This window comes from Borostomias antarcticus (assembly GCF_949987555.1).
Source record: "Borostomias antarcticus genome assembly, chromosome: 33".
Taxonomy (NCBI): Eukaryota; Metazoa; Chordata; class Actinopteri; order Stomiiformes; family Stomiidae; genus Borostomias; species Borostomias antarcticus.
In genome coordinates this window covers 1,722,810-1,740,080 of record NC_140266.1, presented here as the reverse complement: position 1 = coordinate 1,740,080, position 17,271 = coordinate 1,722,810, and the positions used below count along the sequence as shown (strand labels likewise).

The 17,271-nt window shown below is 44.2% G+C and overlaps 3 protein-coding genes across 4 annotated transcripts; 2 read left to right on the top strand and 1 right to left on the bottom strand.

The window, feature by feature from the left end:
- Window positions 1-158: 158 nt before the first annotated feature.
- On the top strand, window positions 159-4,141 carry cyc1 (cytochrome c-1). The gene is made up of 7 exons (XM_084460662.1): window positions 159-245; window positions 1,210-1,400; window positions 1,875-2,001; window positions 2,606-2,763; window positions 3,174-3,334; window positions 3,449-3,549; window positions 3,657-4,141. Exons 1-7 carry the CDS (start codon window positions 165-167, stop codon window positions 3,759-3,761), a joined length of 924 nt encoding a protein of 307 aa, XP_084316788.1. The 5' UTR covers window positions 159-164; the 3' UTR covers window positions 3,762-4,141.
- A 707-nt stretch (window positions 4,142-4,848) lies between these two features.
- On the top strand, window positions 4,849-15,991 carry ergic3 (ERGIC and golgi 3). Of its 2 annotated transcripts, XM_084460542.1 has the most exons (14): window positions 4,849-4,989; window positions 6,795-6,865; window positions 7,237-7,324; window positions 8,698-8,817; window positions 8,984-9,077; window positions 9,220-9,385; window positions 9,481-9,538; window positions 10,744-10,758; window positions 11,164-11,195; window positions 11,436-11,532; window positions 13,787-13,851; window positions 13,938-14,074; window positions 14,858-14,913; window positions 15,141-15,991. In XM_084460542.1, exons 1-14 carry the CDS (start codon window positions 4,902-4,904, stop codon window positions 15,218-15,220), a joined length of 1,167 nt encoding a protein of 388 aa, XP_084316668.1. In that variant the 5' UTR covers window positions 4,849-4,901; the 3' UTR covers window positions 15,221-15,991. The 2 variants fall into 2 exon arrangements, with proteins under 2 accessions (XP_084316668.1, XP_084316669.1); XM_084460543.1 differs by lacking the exon at window positions 10,744-10,758.
- On the bottom strand, window positions 11,597-13,652 carry romo1 (reactive oxygen species modulator 1). The gene is made up of 3 exons (XM_084460544.1): window positions 13,548-13,652; window positions 12,106-12,236; window positions 11,597-11,981 (listed from the first exon to the last, which is right to left on the bottom strand). Exons 2-3 carry the CDS (start codon window positions 12,234-12,236, stop codon window positions 11,873-11,875), a joined length of 240 nt encoding a protein of 79 aa, XP_084316670.1. The 5' UTR covers window positions 13,548-13,652; the 3' UTR covers window positions 11,597-11,872.
- Window positions 15,992-17,271: the final 1,280 nt, after the last annotated feature.

The following is a 17,271-nucleotide window of genomic DNA, read 5'->3' as shown; positions in this document are numbered from 1 at the left end:
TTTATTTTATTTTATTTTATTTTATTTTATTTTATTTTATTTTATTTTATTTCTTTTTATTTCTTTTTATTTCTTTTTATTTCTTTTTTTAAAATTTTTTTTGGGAGGGTGTCTCCAGCCGCGTCCGCCGCGTTGCCCCGGTGTTTCAAGGCAGCAAAAAGAAAATGGCGGCGCTACGAGCGGTCGTGCATTCCGGGAGTGGGAGAGCCCTCCTGAACGCACAAAAAACAGTCCAGACATCGAGGGTATGACAACATATATGCGTTATATCTTGTGTGTAACAGAATATTTGTTTATCTGTTTTTATTGGTACTTTTTCACAGCTATCCTGCCAGTTAGCCGCTAACCAGCTAGCTAGTGTTCGGCTACGGGGTAAGGCAAGGTCACACAGACCCGGACGTCTGTAGTGGAGATAACGTGAGCTAAAACGTTGCGGTAATCACCCTTTTATGATCTTGTGACGGGTCTCACTTTCGTCATTCTTGCGAAAGTACAATTAAATGTGTGATTTGGGTGCTGACAGCTAGATAACGTTAGTTACACGACTACAACCGAGCTATCTAGCTAAGTCAGGGTGAGCCAGTTACTGGAGCCATGCTGAAACTACCGGCTTCCGTTGATTTGGAAATGGGTTTATGATCCCTGTTTTGTGACATTTAAGGTTAGATTAGTGGTCATAAATGCGATGAAGTGCCAGTTTAAGTCACAACTAACTTCATAAACTAAAGTTATTAGCTAGCTCCATCAGTGGTATATTGACAACAGTTGCCAAAGCAAAATACTGTTGGTGCACCACTAATAATAGCTTGCTTGTGTTTCATCAGTTGGCATGTTTGAGTTAGAATAATTATCTTGACACCCTGCCAGTGAAGTGACCTCGCTCGTTGTATGGGATGCACCATGTTGAAAAGTGTTGTCTTTCTAGCCCTGCTGCATGTGTCTACAGGTCATCTAACAATATGCAGAAGCGCTGATATGTGAAATGATGTACAAATGATGGGCCCTTTTTTAGATATTTATTCGGTTTTTGGAGGCACCCTGACATTTCTGATAGATTTTTACAAAGGACATAGACATAGGTGAAGGAGACATGTCAGAAATGTTCAAGCCTGTTCAGGTGTGAGCTGGTACTGTGGGTTAATCAGGTGGCTCATTGTTGACATGACAGGCCTCCACAATGTTTTCCTTACCATTGGTTCTCTTCTCCAGGCCAGCATGTCATTCGCCAGTCTGCCAAGGGGAAAGAAGGTTGCCTTGACGGCTTTGGGGGTGATGACAACAGGGGGAGCTGGTCTGGCGCTGATGCTGCAGCAGTCTGTCAAGGCTTCGGACCTGGAGCTGCATGCCCCCGCCTACCCCTGGAGCCACGGAGGCCCTTTATCTGCCCTTGATCACGCCAGGTAGAACTCTCTCTCTCTCTCTCACACACACACACCTAAGCGAGTTTAATTCATTCCTCAGTATAAAAATACTGGCCACTCGCGCAACCGAATTGCTAGCATTTCGATGGTGTAGCTGGTAGCGGTATTTATGGGAGGTGGTGGTGGTGATGTGCGTTTGTAAGTCAGAGGACCAGAGTTCGAACCCGGTGTGGGCAAAGTGAGGGTGGTCGCTATACTGACGAGCGACGCACTGTCGGACTGCACAATTAATCGTGAATTAATCGAAATCGTTCCGCGGAGAGCCGGTTCTGGGACGCTTGTGAAACCGCACCGTATCTGCTGGAAACACAATCATTGTCTAGAGCGGTCGCGGTCAACTCAGGCTGCCGTACGGTAACTGGAACGCACTGCAACCGGAGTCAGTGGATAGGGGTTAGTGTAATTCTCATTGTGGGTGCTCTGTGTGTTTCTCGTGTGTGTGTGTGACTGCAGCGTCCGCCGTGGGTACCAGGTGTATAAGCAGGTGTGCTCCGCCTGCCACAGCATGGAGTACCTGGCCTTCCGTAACCTGGTCGGTGTTTCGCACACAGAGAACGAGGTCAAGGTCTTGGCTGAGGAGGTGAGTACACATGCATACCCCGGGTGGGGCCGAATAATCTACAATGAACTCCTCAATAGGCTATAGGCTACATAGCAGTTTAAAATGAATGAATGAATGTTGGTAATCAATAAGTGGAGAGCCTACAGCGTAGAGCTAGATAACGCTCCAGTAAGAAGTGCCGACAGCTCCTGCCCATCTCTGGCCTATTTGGTCTTATCATTCGCCGATGACAACTAAAGCCTAAAGCCTACATTTTCCAGATGGACATCCGACAATATTTTACATTACATTACAGTCATTTAGCAGACATTTTTATCCAAAGCGACTAACAATAATTGCATTTAACGTAGGAAAAGCCAATGTACTACTACTTGTTAGTAGTACACGAAGAAGAAGTGCATCTCCTGTCATGGAGATCAGAAGTCACTAAGTGAATAATCTAGTGCTGAAGGCAAAGTGCAAGAATAGCAATCCAAAATACAATAGGTGCTTAAGAGGGAGGATCGTTGTAGTACTTCGCCTGCGACGAAAGATGACCCCACCTCCTCTGCATTATAGGTACAGTAGACACACAGTGGAGTTTTAGTAACAAGTACGGTTTGTGTCCCCCTGTCGTGGTCAGATCGAGGTTGCGGACGGTCCTGATGAGTCCGGGGAGATGTTCACCCGTCCGGGGAAACTGTCCGACTACTTCCCCCAGCCCTACCCCAACCCAGAGTCCGCCCGCGCCGCCAACAACGGAGCGCTGCCGCCGGACCTCAGCTACATCGTCAACGCCAGGTAGCCACACCCTCACCTCACCCCACCCCTGTGACTCAACCCAGCTATGATGGGTCATAGGGGAACCCAGCTATGATGGGTCATAGGGGAACCCAGCTATGATGGGTCGTAGGGGAACCCAGCTATGATGGGTCATAGGGGAACCCAGCTATGATGGGTCGTAGGGAAACCCAGCTATGATGGGTCATAGGGGAACCCAGCTATGATGGGTCATAGGGTCATAGGGGAACCCAGCTATGATGGGTCATAGGGGAACCCAGCTATGATGGGTCATAGGGTCGTAGGGGAACCTAGCTATGATGGGTCATAGGGAATCTCTTTGAGTGAAATTTCGTCCAATATTTGAAAAAATCTGTACAACACTGTTTTGACTCTCTCTCCCTCCCTCTCGCTTTCCCTCTCTCTCACAGACATGGTGGCGAAGACTACGTTTTCTCTCTCCTGACTGGCTACTGTGAGCCTCCAGCGGGCGTGTCTATGAAGGAGGGGCTATACTACAACCCCTACTTCCCAGGCCAAGCCATCGGCATGGCTCCACCCATCTACAACGAGGTGCTCGAGTTCGATGACGGTCAGTACACTTCTCGCCATCATCTACCAATGTCGGTGGACTGCCGCCAACTTATCGGATGAAGCACACCGCCTGTCCCAGCCCTCATGTTCTTCCTTTGTTGTCGTCTGACAGGAACTCCTGCCACCATGAGCCAGGTGGCCAAGGATGTGTGCACCTTCCTGAGGTGGGCAGCTGAGCCTGAGCATGACCAACGCAAACGCATGGGCCTGAAGGTACGTCGACACACACACACACACACACACACACACACACACACACACACACACACACGGTATGAATGCACCACTCAAACTCTAACTCTACCTGTCTCTGCCCTTAGATGCTGATGGGTATGTCCATCCTAATACCCCTGCTCTACTACATGAAGAGGCACAGGTGGTCTGTGTTGAAGAGCAGGAAGATTGCCTACAGGCCCCCGAAATAGACCCATGACCTATTGACCTTCCCGACCACCAGGCTCGAACTCTGATCGCTTTGTTTATCCATCTTCATCCAGCCATGCTTGCGCTAAGAAATGGTTGCCCTAAATCAATAAGTGGCTGGTGTCCTCTCCTCATACACCGCATCTCAGACAGTGGGTGAGGATGTAAACAAGCAATGCAACACAGCATCTATTCTGTTTTACTGTACAAAATAAATTATGGAATAAAATGAGTCCAGGTTGTTGTTAAGGGGTCATTCTGTTTCAGAACAGCGGAGGAGGAGAGGGGGTGGGGTCCATTATTCAGACTTCTTGCAACCTTTCTTCAGAGTTCATTGTCGCTTCACTTGTTAGTAGAATCTCTACACTTTGTTGTGTAAATATTTACAGTGGTGTACTGAATAAAAAACGTTATAACCCAACAGTCGTAATATTCTTCTGCGTGCTTGAAGGACAGACTTCTGTTCTGTCATGTTGGCAGTACTAATCGTGTTTGGCATTCTTCTGCATTTGATCAACACTAACCTTTGAATGCGGAAGACTAAACTCTAATAATCAGGGCGCGTACCACGTGAAGGCTAGTGCTATCGCAGCGGCCTGTGTTCGAATTGGGCCCGGGCCCTGTGCTGAATGTCCTCCCCTCTCCCTCTCTCTCTCTACTCTCTCTCCTCTCTCTCCCCCCCCTCTCCCTCCCTCTCTCCCTCTCTCCCCCACCTTTCCTGTCAGTCTACACTGTCCTGTATAATAAAGCAGAAATGCCCAAAACTATCTTTAAAACAACAACTAATAATCATAATGTGTTGGTGTGGACTATCACTCTGTGTTTAACTTCCATCTTCCATTTAGAAGACAAAGGACCAACATCTGCGTGCAGCAAGTAGTTCATAACACAAGAAGAATCCAGGCTCTCCCAGCAGGTGACCGGCAGGTCAGAGGTCAGACCAGTACAGGTAGTTCATAATACAAGAAGAATCCAGGATCTCCCAGCAGGTGACCGGCAGGTCAAGGGTCAGACTAGTACAGCTGTTCGCCTACGCGGTGGGCGCCGATTGGCTCCCTGCGAATACCTTGGAAGTACCCGGAAGTACTTCTCGCCGACTGGTGTGTGTCGAGAGTCTCCTCGGTAGACGGGTGTGATAAACGATGGACACATTAAATAAACTGAAACAGTTTGATGCGTATCCGAAAACATTAGAGGATTTCAGGATTAAGACATGGGGCGGAGCTACGGGTGAGTGTTGTTTGGGCTCGAGACGCTCTCGACCAATCATTCATACTCTTGATGCTAAGCTAGCTGGCTACATACTAGACTAGCTACATACTAGACTAGCTACATACTAGACTAGCTACATACTAGACTAGCTACATACTAGCCTAGCTACATACTAGACTAGCTACATACTAGACTAGCTACATACTAGACTAGCTACATATTAGACTAGCTACATACTAGCCTAGCTACATACTAGACTAGCTACATACTAGCCTAGCTACATACATACTAGACTAGCTACATACTAGACTAGCTACATACTAGACTAGCTACATACTAGGCTACATACATACTAGACTAGCTACATACTAGACTAGCTACATACTAGCCTAGCTACATACTAGACTAGCTACATACTAGCCTAGCTACATACATACTAGACTAGCTACATACTAGACTAGCTACATACTAGGCTAGCTACATACTAGACTAGCTACATACTAGACTAGCTACATACTAGCCTAGCTACATACTAGCCTAGCTACATACTAGACTAGCTACATACTAGACTAGCTACATACTAGACTAGCTACATACTAGCCTAGCTACATACATACTAGACTAGCTACATACTAGACTAGCTACATACTAGGCTAGCTACATACTAGACTAGCTACATACTAGACTAGCTACATACTAGCCTAGCTACATACTAGCCTAGCTACATACTAGACTAGCTACATACTAGACTAGCTACATACTAGCCTAGCTACATACTAGCCTAGCTACATACTAGACTAGCTACATACTAGCCTAGCTACATACTAGACTAGCTACATACTAGACTAGCTACATACTAGACTAGCTACATACTAGCCTAGCTACATACTAGACTAGCTACATACTAGACTAGCTACATACTAGCCTAGCTACATACTAGACTAGCTACATACTAGACTAGCTACATACTAGACTAGCTACATACTAGACTAGCTACATACTAGACTAGCTACATACTAGCCTAGCTACATACTAGACTAGCTACATACTAGACTAGCTACATACTAGCCTAGCTACATACTAGACTAGCTACATACTAGACAAGCTACATACTAGACTAGCTACATACTAGCCTAGCTACATACTAGACTAGCTACATACTAGCCTAGCTACATACTAGACTAGCTACATACTAGACTAGCTACATACTAGCCTAGCTACATACTAGACTAGCTACATACTAGACTAGCTACATACTAGCCTAGCTACATACTAGACTAGCTACATACTAGACTAGCTACATACTAGCCTAGCTACATACTAGACTAGCTACATACTAGACTAGCTACATACTAGACTAGCTACATACTAGCCTAGCTACATACTAGACTAGCTACATACTAGACTAGCTACATACTAGCCTAGCTACATACTAGACTAGCTACATACTAGACTAGCTACATACTAGACTAGCTACATACTAGCCTAGCTACATACTAGACTAGCTACATACTAGCCTAGCTACATACTAGACTAGCTACATACTAGCCTAGCTACATACTAGACTAGCTACATACTAGACTAGCTACATACTAGACTAGCTACATACTAGCCTGCAAAACTTACGCCAAGAATACCACATATCGTGTGCACACCATTTGTTTCTGACTGTTGTGTCTATGTCAGAGCTGTGTTAGCTTATACCTGTTTGAAAGCATTGTCTGGTTGTAGCCCAGGTCTCTTTGTTTGGTGTGTCTGTGCTGAGGGGTTAACGTTACGAGGGAAGCTCTGACATTCATTTATTTCTCCTCCTCCCGTTCCAGTCACCATCATCAGTGGGCTGATCATGCTGATCCTGTTCTTCTCTGAGCTACAGTATTACCTCACTAAGGAGGTGGGTTCACACACGTCTGTACTAACTAGTTAGGTGTGCTACTTAGGTGTGTCGGGTACGAGACGACCCACAGAAGAGACGACCCACTGCAAGTACCTTTCGTGTTCAGTTTGCCTGTCAGTTCACCTTTCCTTCCAACTTCAACAGTAGTTTGAACTGTAACTCTGTCTTTCTTCTCTCACACGCATGCGTCCTCACAAGACAAACATGTTCAATACAGCTCTGGTTGGATTTTTTAAAACTTTGGGAATAAAAACTCTTGGATGAGACAAGAGTTCTGAGATGTCCATGGTCCAGGCAGTTGTCCTCCAAGTGTCCTGTGTCGGGCTGTTTTCTTTATGATGTTACCAGCTGTGTCTCTGTCTCCTCAGGTCCACCCTGAACTGTTTGTGGACACGTCACGGGGAGACAAGCTGAAAATCAACATTGACGTCATATTCCCTCACATGCCCTGTGCCTGTAAGTAGTAACTCAGTAGTAGCCCTGTTAGAAGTGAATGTGCTAGTGTAACCCATACAGCTTCAAATCAAACTTTATTTGTATAGCGCATTTCATACACAGAGGCAACACAATGTGCTTTACAGAGAACAAGGGAGGTGAGCATAGGTCCCACCCCTACATATTCCAGAGGGAAGCAAAAAAAACAAGTTTCACCCGGGGGCCAAAAAAGTGAGCTGTAAACATTCTTCCCTGACCTCTCTCAAAATGAGAAAATGTTTGTCTATTGGCTCAGAACATTTACAGAGCAATAAACACGGGCTAAATAATACATAATAGAGACATGACTAACAGGAGAGTGCACAAATAGTTACAGAAAAGTTGCCTACATGGTAGGCCATTATGTGTTAGCTATCCCTGTAGTTTCTTATATTCTAATTTCTAAACTGCTCGCCCTGGACGGTATCAACACTGAGGGAGTGAGTATAACTAACAACTCACTACTTACTCACAAGAACTCCTCCCTCGGTTTACTAGCTGTAGCGGAAAGATATCTCCACACACTTGCTAATATACATTTATTTGGCTGAGCTTTCGGTCGTCATGAACATAAACATGAACATAAACACATATAGGCCTAGCTCTTCAATGTTATTGGACATAACTGGGGACACCTGTGGGGAAATACAAGCCTCTATGGCACATAACTGGGCATGGTGCCATCCGCTTGGAGGGAAAGAGCAGGGAGCTTGTACAACCCATGTTTTTTTAAGCTTTCACACTTTTACTTCAAGTTACATTTGAAGCGGCTGTATAGCTCAGGAGGTAGAGCGGGTCGTCCAATGACCGTAGGGTCGGCGGTTCGAATCCCGGCTCCTTCTGATCACCTGGCGAAGTGTCCTTGGGCAAGACACTGAACCCCAAATGAGTTAACAAAAAATAATATAAAATCTGCAGTAAGGCCTATAAGTATATAATTTCTTACTTCCTGGAATGACGTGCAATGACAGGTAGCTAAAACAGGTACCTTAGATTTTAGGCCAATAATCTCACGACATCCACCCGTCAATCAACGCTATCCTTCTATCGAATCTGTCTAAAGTTCTTAAAACCCGTCCACTTGTCAATGTTCCAATCAAATTCCTCAACTCATGTCCCACCCTCATAGCCTGTTTGCGTCGGAAATACATCAAACTACGGAAGTTAGATAATCTCAAACATCCGTTTCTGTGCGACTTTAACTATCTACAGAATGACGACGTCGATGGTGGTATTGCGTCTGTTCAGACGATGACATCTCAGTAAATGTGACTGCATGACACACACCAGCTGTAGCGTACAGGAGACTCAACAGACCGTGACGTGGCTGTCCCCCCCCCCCCCCCCCCCCCCAGACCTCAGCATCGACGCCATGGACGTAGCAGGAGAGCAACAGCTGGACGTGGAACACAACCTGTTCAAACAGCGGCTGGACAAAGACGGCAAACCCGTCACCACCGAGGCCGAGAAGCACGGTACGTCGCTAGCTCAACCCTAAATGAGGGAAAACTCAGTGCTTTACGAGTATAAATACAGGTTTGAAATGAAGCTAAAAGCCAGCCCGGTGACAGCAATACAATGGCTGATTCAACCTTCTTTGTTGTTGTTGACATTGATATCGTTTGTTGTTGTCTTGCGTAGAGATGGGGAAAGAAGAGGGAGAGGTGTTTGACCCCAGTAAGCTGGACCCGGAGCGATGTGAGAGCTGCTTCGGAGCTGAGACAGAAGATTTGAAGTGAGTCTCCTCGGCCGTCTGCGACGGCCTGTGGCATGATTTGGGTGCATGTATTGCCCTCTGATGGCTTCGTCTGTGTCTGTCTGTCTGTGTGTGTGTGTCTGTGTGTGTGTAACATCGGGGACGATCTCTCGTTGTCTAGGTGCTGTAACACGTGCGACGACGTACGGGAGGCGTACCGTCGGCGGGGGTGGGCCTTCAGGAACCCCGACACCATCGAGCAGTGCAAGAGGGAGGGCTTCAGCCAGAAGATGCAGGAGCAGAAGAACGAGGGCTGCCAGGTCTACGGATTCCTGGAGGTCAACAAGGTAGCACACACACACACACACACACACGTACGTCACACACACACGCTAACCGGCTGATTTCCTTCTGAACTCTTCTCTTGCGTTCATCTCACCAGGTGGCAGGGAACTTCCACTTCGCCCCTGGGAAGAGTTTCCAGCAGTCTCATGTGCACGGTAAGACCTGCTTCTGACCGAGCTCCCTGCTGTCAAATCAAATCAAACTTTATTTGCATCGCGCATATCATACACAGAGGCAACACAATGCGCTTTACAGAGAGCAATGGGGGGGTGGGTATAGGTCCTACCCCTACATGTTCCAGAGTCAGACGGAGGCTTTTCTCAGAACCTTTCTTAGGAACAAATTTATGAAGGGAACTTGGAAAGATATCGGTGAATGAGGCTCGTTGTTATTCAGAAAAGCGCAGACTCATCGCAGTCATTCCGATCCTCTGTGCTGTATAGGTGGTGTATAGGTGGTGTATAGGTGCTGTATAGGTGGTGTATCAGACCACAGAGCCACAGACCCTTGTGTTACGCGAATGTGCAAAATCCTCCTGTAGTCTCAGCCTATAGCACTTTCTTAGAGAAGAATATCAAACGGTAAGTCCACCCACTGAGGGCGGCCATGTCCTGAGGACAACAGGCTATATTATATAAATATATTATATATATTATATATATATAAAACGGCAGAATCTATTTTCTCCTTTAATTTTCTGGGGTACCCTCTTCTTTTGGATTCTGTTGTGAGCTTGACTGGATTACTTGTATGATCTCCAGATGTATCTTTTATGTAAAATGACACAGTACTTGTATTGTTGCCCACAATGTTGGCTTACTAACACCGTACTTACTAATCATCTAGTGATTTATGCCTCCTTCTGTCACATGAAATACCAAATTACCACAGTCAAAAGGACTGTTGAGATTTGATTGATATCACCTCATTTAATCAAATACAATTCAATACTATCGTTGATTTCGCACTGCTCATTCGGACTAAATAACATGGCACAGTAGGGAACCACGCAAAGCCGCAGGTCCAAAGCACTTTCCGCTCCGCGCGTTGTCTCGCAATGTGGCAGTCTGCATAAAAGCTGAAACAAGAGGCAAGAATCCCATGTGATGTGAATTTGGCAAGAACCCCAAACACAATGAAGAAATTCTGTATAACGGTATTGCCTTAGAGCCTAGCGACCGATTCAGATTTTCATTTGGCCAAGTTAGGCTTGCGCCTACGAGGAATTTGTCAGTGCAATTTGTTGGTTGGTGCGACAGGCCTTGTATCCAGAGGTCTAGTAAAAGCCATACTCAGTACTGTAGTTGTCTGTGGGCCATATTCTTTGTCATATAGTGACTCTTCTCTCTTCTTTCTGCAGTGCATGCTGTGGAAAGTAAGTCCATCTTTTTGTAGTATTTTTTTGTAGCCCCCAAAACCTTACATGCCATCCCCTCCTCTAAACTGACCAGTGAAATATCAGAATATCAGTCTAATTTCATCAGTCATAGTCGCTGCTTACTGTCATTTAAAGCAATAATCAAGCTTCTAACTTGCCGTGGTTTCAATAACCAGCATGACAAGGTTGAATATATCTTTATTGGAGGCGGTATACGCCGTAAATAATCAATGACAAATCATGCTTGAGGGCTGTGGATTGAACAATCATAACTTGGATAAGGGAACATCATAGCTTTTATGACACCAAACAATCCTCCATTTACATTGAGAAAACATTGTGGAACTTTAACCCAGCATTTTAATTCAGCATTTTTACTAACAAATGTTGTTTTATTTTCAGTTCATGATCTGCAGAGTTTTGGTCTGGACAATGTAAGTACATTACATTCCACAGCTTGCATATTTCAACTTATTCCCAAAGTTCTCCTTACTCAAAAGTCGGGCTTTTGAGTCCTTGTACCCTCTCTGCTGGCCTTGTAAAAGTGCAGCAGAGGAGCACGTCTGAGTGGAGAACCCCCTGTACCTTGTTTTTTTAGAAGGAGGTGAGGAAGGAAGGACCTTTTGAGATTAAAGCTGAAAGTATAATGTGACGATTTCTATTGTGTGTTTCAGATCAACATGACCCACCTAATCAAGCATTTATCCTTCGGGAGGGACTACCCCGGCATTGTGAACCCTCTGGATGGAACAGATGTGGCAGCTCCACAAGGTTGGCCAACCCTCCCCCAACATAGACCCACCCACCCTCCCAAACATATACATGATACCCCACTATGAGTATTTGAAATCACAGCCTTTATTTGACATACATCATATTCCATCACAGGGCCATAGAGACACAGTTCTAGCAGAACTACGGCGATATAGCAACTTGAGGGGTCAGTTTTCCTGACTAAAATCAGGAAACTAAAAAGCATCAGGATTACATCCTCAATTGACAGTCCAGAACCAGCCTTCCAAGCTCCACCATTGCGTTTTGTAGGAATAAAAATAAAAAGTCCCACTGTGGAAGTTAAGTTCGGTAAAGTGACGATCAGAGGGACGGGTCTTCAGCAGCGGATGCCCATCCCGATGGCCATGAACGTTCCAAACGTACCTCCGCTCTGCATCATCGCCTTGCCGACTCCTCCCATCAGCTCGCGCCCCCTCATCCCTACCCTGGAGGAGGAGGAGAGGGGAGGAGGAGGGGTCAGCAACACCGTGGGCATTGGCCAGTCAGCAACACAGTGGGCATTGCCCCACACACCGTAGTTTGTTTCGTTGGGATCTGAACCATAGCTACCTTAGACAAGAGAAGGCCCCGAACATGGCGCCAGCCGCAATCCCCACAGCAAAGCCCATCGTGAAGCCCATTTTGACTCGGTCAAAACAGCTGGGCTGAGTCTGTCCGTAGGGGCCTACTGCCACAGGCATCTGCAAGGGAGGAGAACACAACGGCACCATGTCATCATAGCTACTGCCCTCCAAGATGTTTCCAGCTAGTCTAAACTCAGAAGAGTGGCACAGGTCAGTCAGTCAGCCAAGCCAAGCTTGCGTTGGCTCTGGTTCAAAAGACAAGGAAGTCAGTGCTTAGCTAACGCTAGCTAACGTCAGTAGGCTTGCAAGGCATGTTGGCGATTAAGCCCAAGTTAGCCAGCATGTCGGATTCTGCGAACAATGGCTAGCTAAGATAGCAAAGTGTTAATAGATAAGTGTTTGTCATTGATTGTTGTTTCCTGGGAGTTTTAACGGGCATGTATTTCATGCATTTGTCTGTGCTAATGGTGCATTCGTTTGTGGTCGGAGGTGGTAAGTCGCAAGTGGGAAAATACCCACCTCCGACCTGTGTGCATTCGAGCTATATACCATTATATCACAGTTACCTAGTTATATCTATATACCATTATATCACAGTTACCTAGTTATATCTATATACCATTATATCACAGTTACCTAGTTATATCTATATACCATTATATCAGTTACCTAGTTATATCTATATACCATTATATCACAGTTACCTAGTTATATCTATATACCATTATATCACAGTTACCTAGTTATATCTATATACCATTATATCACAGTTACCTAGTTATATCTATATACCATTATATCACAGTTACCTAGTTATATCTATATACCATTATATCACAGTTATCTAGTTATATCTATATACCATTATATCACAGTTACCTAGTTATATCTATATACCATTATATCAGTTACCTAGTTATATCTATATACCATTATATCACAGTTACCTAGTTATATCTATATACCATTATATCACAGTTACCTAGTTATATCTATATACCATTATATCACAGTTACCTAGTTATATCTATATACCATTATATCACAGTTACCTAGTTATATCTATATACCATTATATCACAGTTACCTAGTTATATCTATATACCATTATATCACAGTTACCTAGTTATATCTATATACCATTATATCACAGTTATCTAGTTATATCTAGTGCATTCGAGCAACTGGGGGCTGAGAAACATCCGAATTTGCGACGAGGAAGTGCGAGTTCATGCGGTGTTTTATTTAATCATTCCTAGCAAGTCGCAATTTGCCACCTCCCAGTTATAAACGAACGCACCATAAGTAGCTAGTTAGCTAGCCAGCTAGCGATAGATTGTCACCTACGGTGGCCTTGAAAACAATACGTGATATTCTCGTCGGCATTTGCCCAGCACGGCACTTTTATCGGCGGCCACATTGACTTACCTTAGTTTACAAGGTTATTTGAAAGTGTCCCAGAAGATAAAATGATGAGTTTCGGGTGATTTCGCCTGGTGCTTTCCTCAAGTACCGTTCTGAATAGACTCCATTAAAGGAAGTAGATAACACGCAACAAGGATAGACTGTGTTCTAGAAAAAAACTATAGTGCCACCTTGTGGTCAAAGTGTTGGATTATGTATTTCTTTGTGATGATTGACAAGGGTGTTTTGTTTTTATTTTCAAGCATCAATGATGTACCAGTACTTTGTGAAAATAGTCCCAACCATCTATGTAAAAGGAGACGGAGAGGTAAGAAGATTCAAATAAAACAAATCAAAAAACAAAATATTTCTTGCTGGAAGATGACATGTTGAGTTGTTGCTTGTATTTTCCAGGTGGTGAAAACGAACCAGTTCTCTGTGACCAGACATGAGAAAGTGGCTAACGGGCTGATAGGAGACCAGGGTCTTCCAGGAGTGTTTGTGTTGTATGAACTCTCACCCATGATGGTCAAGTTCACAGAGAAACAGCGGTAGGTCGCTGTGGAGATATTTTGATGTGGAACATTAAGATCTGTTCCTGCACACACATCATCTATCATCCAGGTTCACGTTCTACAGGTTGTGATTTGTTCACTAGATAGATAGATAGATAGATAGATAGATAGATAGATCCGACTGACTGGATGGATGGAGGGATGGATGGAGGAAAAAGCACAACATATGTAGCCTGGCTTCGCCAGACCTAATTCGCTAAAATGTGGAGGGTCTGGAAATCCTGAGTTTATTTCAGATTTCTAAGAAGCGTTATCAACGTCAGACCAAAATGCCTCTGGACACAATTGGATAGACCTACAACCCATCAGAGCAATGAAACGCGGGTCAGTCATCGTATTGTCGACGACATATCAAGTGGGTACAGTTGTGCTATCAAACCCGCACCATATAAGATAAATGGTTGTGATCGACCTGGCCAATATTGGGTCGGCTGGGACTCTCAGCTGGATGACCAGACGGATCTATGGAGGGAAATTGAATGTGAGCTCACGTGATCAGGCTGTCGAAGCCAGGCTACCATACATGAACATAAAATACTGAAACTGCACACCTTCAAAGACAGCAAGTGAGTAAGGCTGATAAAGCTAGTAAAGTAAAGGAAGAACATGACACGGAGAAAAGCGTTCATTTTAGAACTCCACTTCCCTCCATCCCCGTTGTGAAGAGTTAAATAGCCTAATATTCTATTGAACAGTAATGTTTTGTATCTCATCTGGGTGCATTTTGTCTTACCCCCTCCATACTTCATATCTTTTCAGATCGTTCACACATTTCCTCACAGGGGTGTGCGCCATCATAGGGGGCGTGTTTACAGGTGGGCCAATCATATACATCTTACAGTACATCTCACCTTGTACAGTAGTCCGGAGGATAATGCTCCACTCTGACTGTAGTGTTTTGAGTCTGAGTAATATTGCATTCTGTACTACTGAACTGATAAATGCGCAGATCAAGCAAGAATTATGATTCAGCTAACATGTTTTTATATAACTCCGCCCCCTCTAACATGTTTTTATATAACTCCGCCCCCTCTGTCCTTAGTGGCTGGCCTGATAGACTCATTGATATACCACTCAGCCAGGGCGATCCAGAAGAAGATTGAGCTGGGCAAAGCCTCCTAGTGTCTGGAGACTGTGGTTCGGGAGTAAACACAGCAAGCACTGCACCCCGGTCTCCGGCAGGCGGAGGGACTACAAACTGACTCACTGCTTCCTGCCGAGGCAGACAACACACTAAGAATGGTTCACATCGCCCACAGAATGGAGAAGAAGACTGACTGATTCCTTACTTAATTTTTCAACCTCAAAGTTACTGTTGTTTCTTTGTCCACCATGGAAGTGTCCATCTTCCTGAATCACCCCCTAAGCCCCGCCCCCGTTTATGAAGTGCGGAGAGGAGGATTAGCCGTATTATTTGCAAATATGGTGTCAATTCCAACCAGTAAATCCCAGTACAGGTTGGGGGTTATTACCAAACAGTGGTTACCCTCCCCAACACCCTGAAATATTCACAAATGATTTGAGGGGTTGTTCTACAACAGAAAGACTGTCCCAGCTGCTGCAACTCCGTGGAAACCAACTTGTACAGACGGTTACTTCATCTCTCGTTTTTGAATCACAGTTGCTTTGTCTCAGTCCAGATTATGAAACAGCGTGAATACTTGTGCTACATCTGCTCCCATGATCATACTTCTCCTTTACGAATGCTTATCCATCATGATTTACTTTATACAGGTTTTGTTTGTAAAGTATTGTTCTCCATCAGAGAGGAGGGTACGTGTTTCGAGAAGTGGGTAGGTGGTGTGTTTGGCGCAGAGTTGCTGAGAGAATCACCTATGGAGACTGGATGCTGCAGTTGGCTGCTTTTTTGTTATTTTTATTGTGATTGCACCTTTTGAGAGCAAATTCAGGGGCTGGGAAGTTGGGTGGGAAGTGTGCTTCGTGTGCCTGACAGAGAGAGTGTGTGCGTGCGTGCGTGTGTGTGTGTGTGAGATAGAGAGAGAGAGAGCAAGAATGTGTGTGTGTTATTCTGGTGCTGTAGACAGCCTATTTTGTGAGTGGGCGAGATGTATTTATATTTTGATTGTCCTCAACCATTTTTAAAATGATGAAAATAAATAAATGTTGAATACACCAGCATGTGACTCAAGTATTGCATCAGCTCTGGTGGGGTCAGCCAGAGGTCAGACCCAAACTGTCTCAACCGAAGGTCAGCAAAGTCATTAAGCACTGAGGAGAACAAATGAATTATTGTTTGGGGTATACAGTATGTAAGTCACACTTTATTAGTGTTGAGTAAGATAAAAGATTTCCTTTGATAGAATACATTTTCTTAACTTGACTACAAGTGTTGAGAAAGTACATTTCCTTTGATAGAATACATTTTCTTAACTTGACTACAAGTGTTGAGAAAGTACATTTCCTTTGATAGAATACATTTTCTTTACTTGACTACAAGTGTTGAGAAAGTACATTTCCTTTGATAGAATACATTTTCTTAACTTGACTACAAGTGTTGAGAAAGTACATTTCCTTTGATAGAATACATTTTCTTAACTTGACTACAAGTGTTGAGAAAGTACATTTCCTTTGATAGAATACATTTTCTTTACTTGACTACAAGTGTTGAGAAAGTACATTTCCTTTGATAGAATACATTTTCTTAATTTGACTTCAAGTGTTGAGAAAGTACATTTCCTTTGATAGAATACATTTTCTTTACTTGACTACAAGTGTTGAGAAAGTACATTTCCTTTGATAGAATACATTTTCTTTACTTGACTACAAGTGTTGAGAAAGTACATTTCCTTTGATAGAATACATTTTCTTAACTTGACTACAAGTGTTGAGTAAGTACATTTCCTTTGATAGAATACATTTTCTTTACTTGACTACAAGTGTTGAAAAGTACATTTCCTTTGATAGAATACATTTTCTTTACTTGACTACAAGTGTTGAGAAAGTACATTTCCTTTGATGGAGACGAGCATGATCTTCATAGGAAACTGCTCTCCTCAGACATGGAGGCCTGAGTTTAGCTGTTGGGTTGCTGTGGTCTGGGTGGAATGCCTTTGAATTGACCCAGTATAACTTGAGGGTAGAGCTTTCTGTGTGCTGATGAATAATGAGTATACAGGGTACTTCAGCTTCATGTGACTAACCCGCTGACCTTC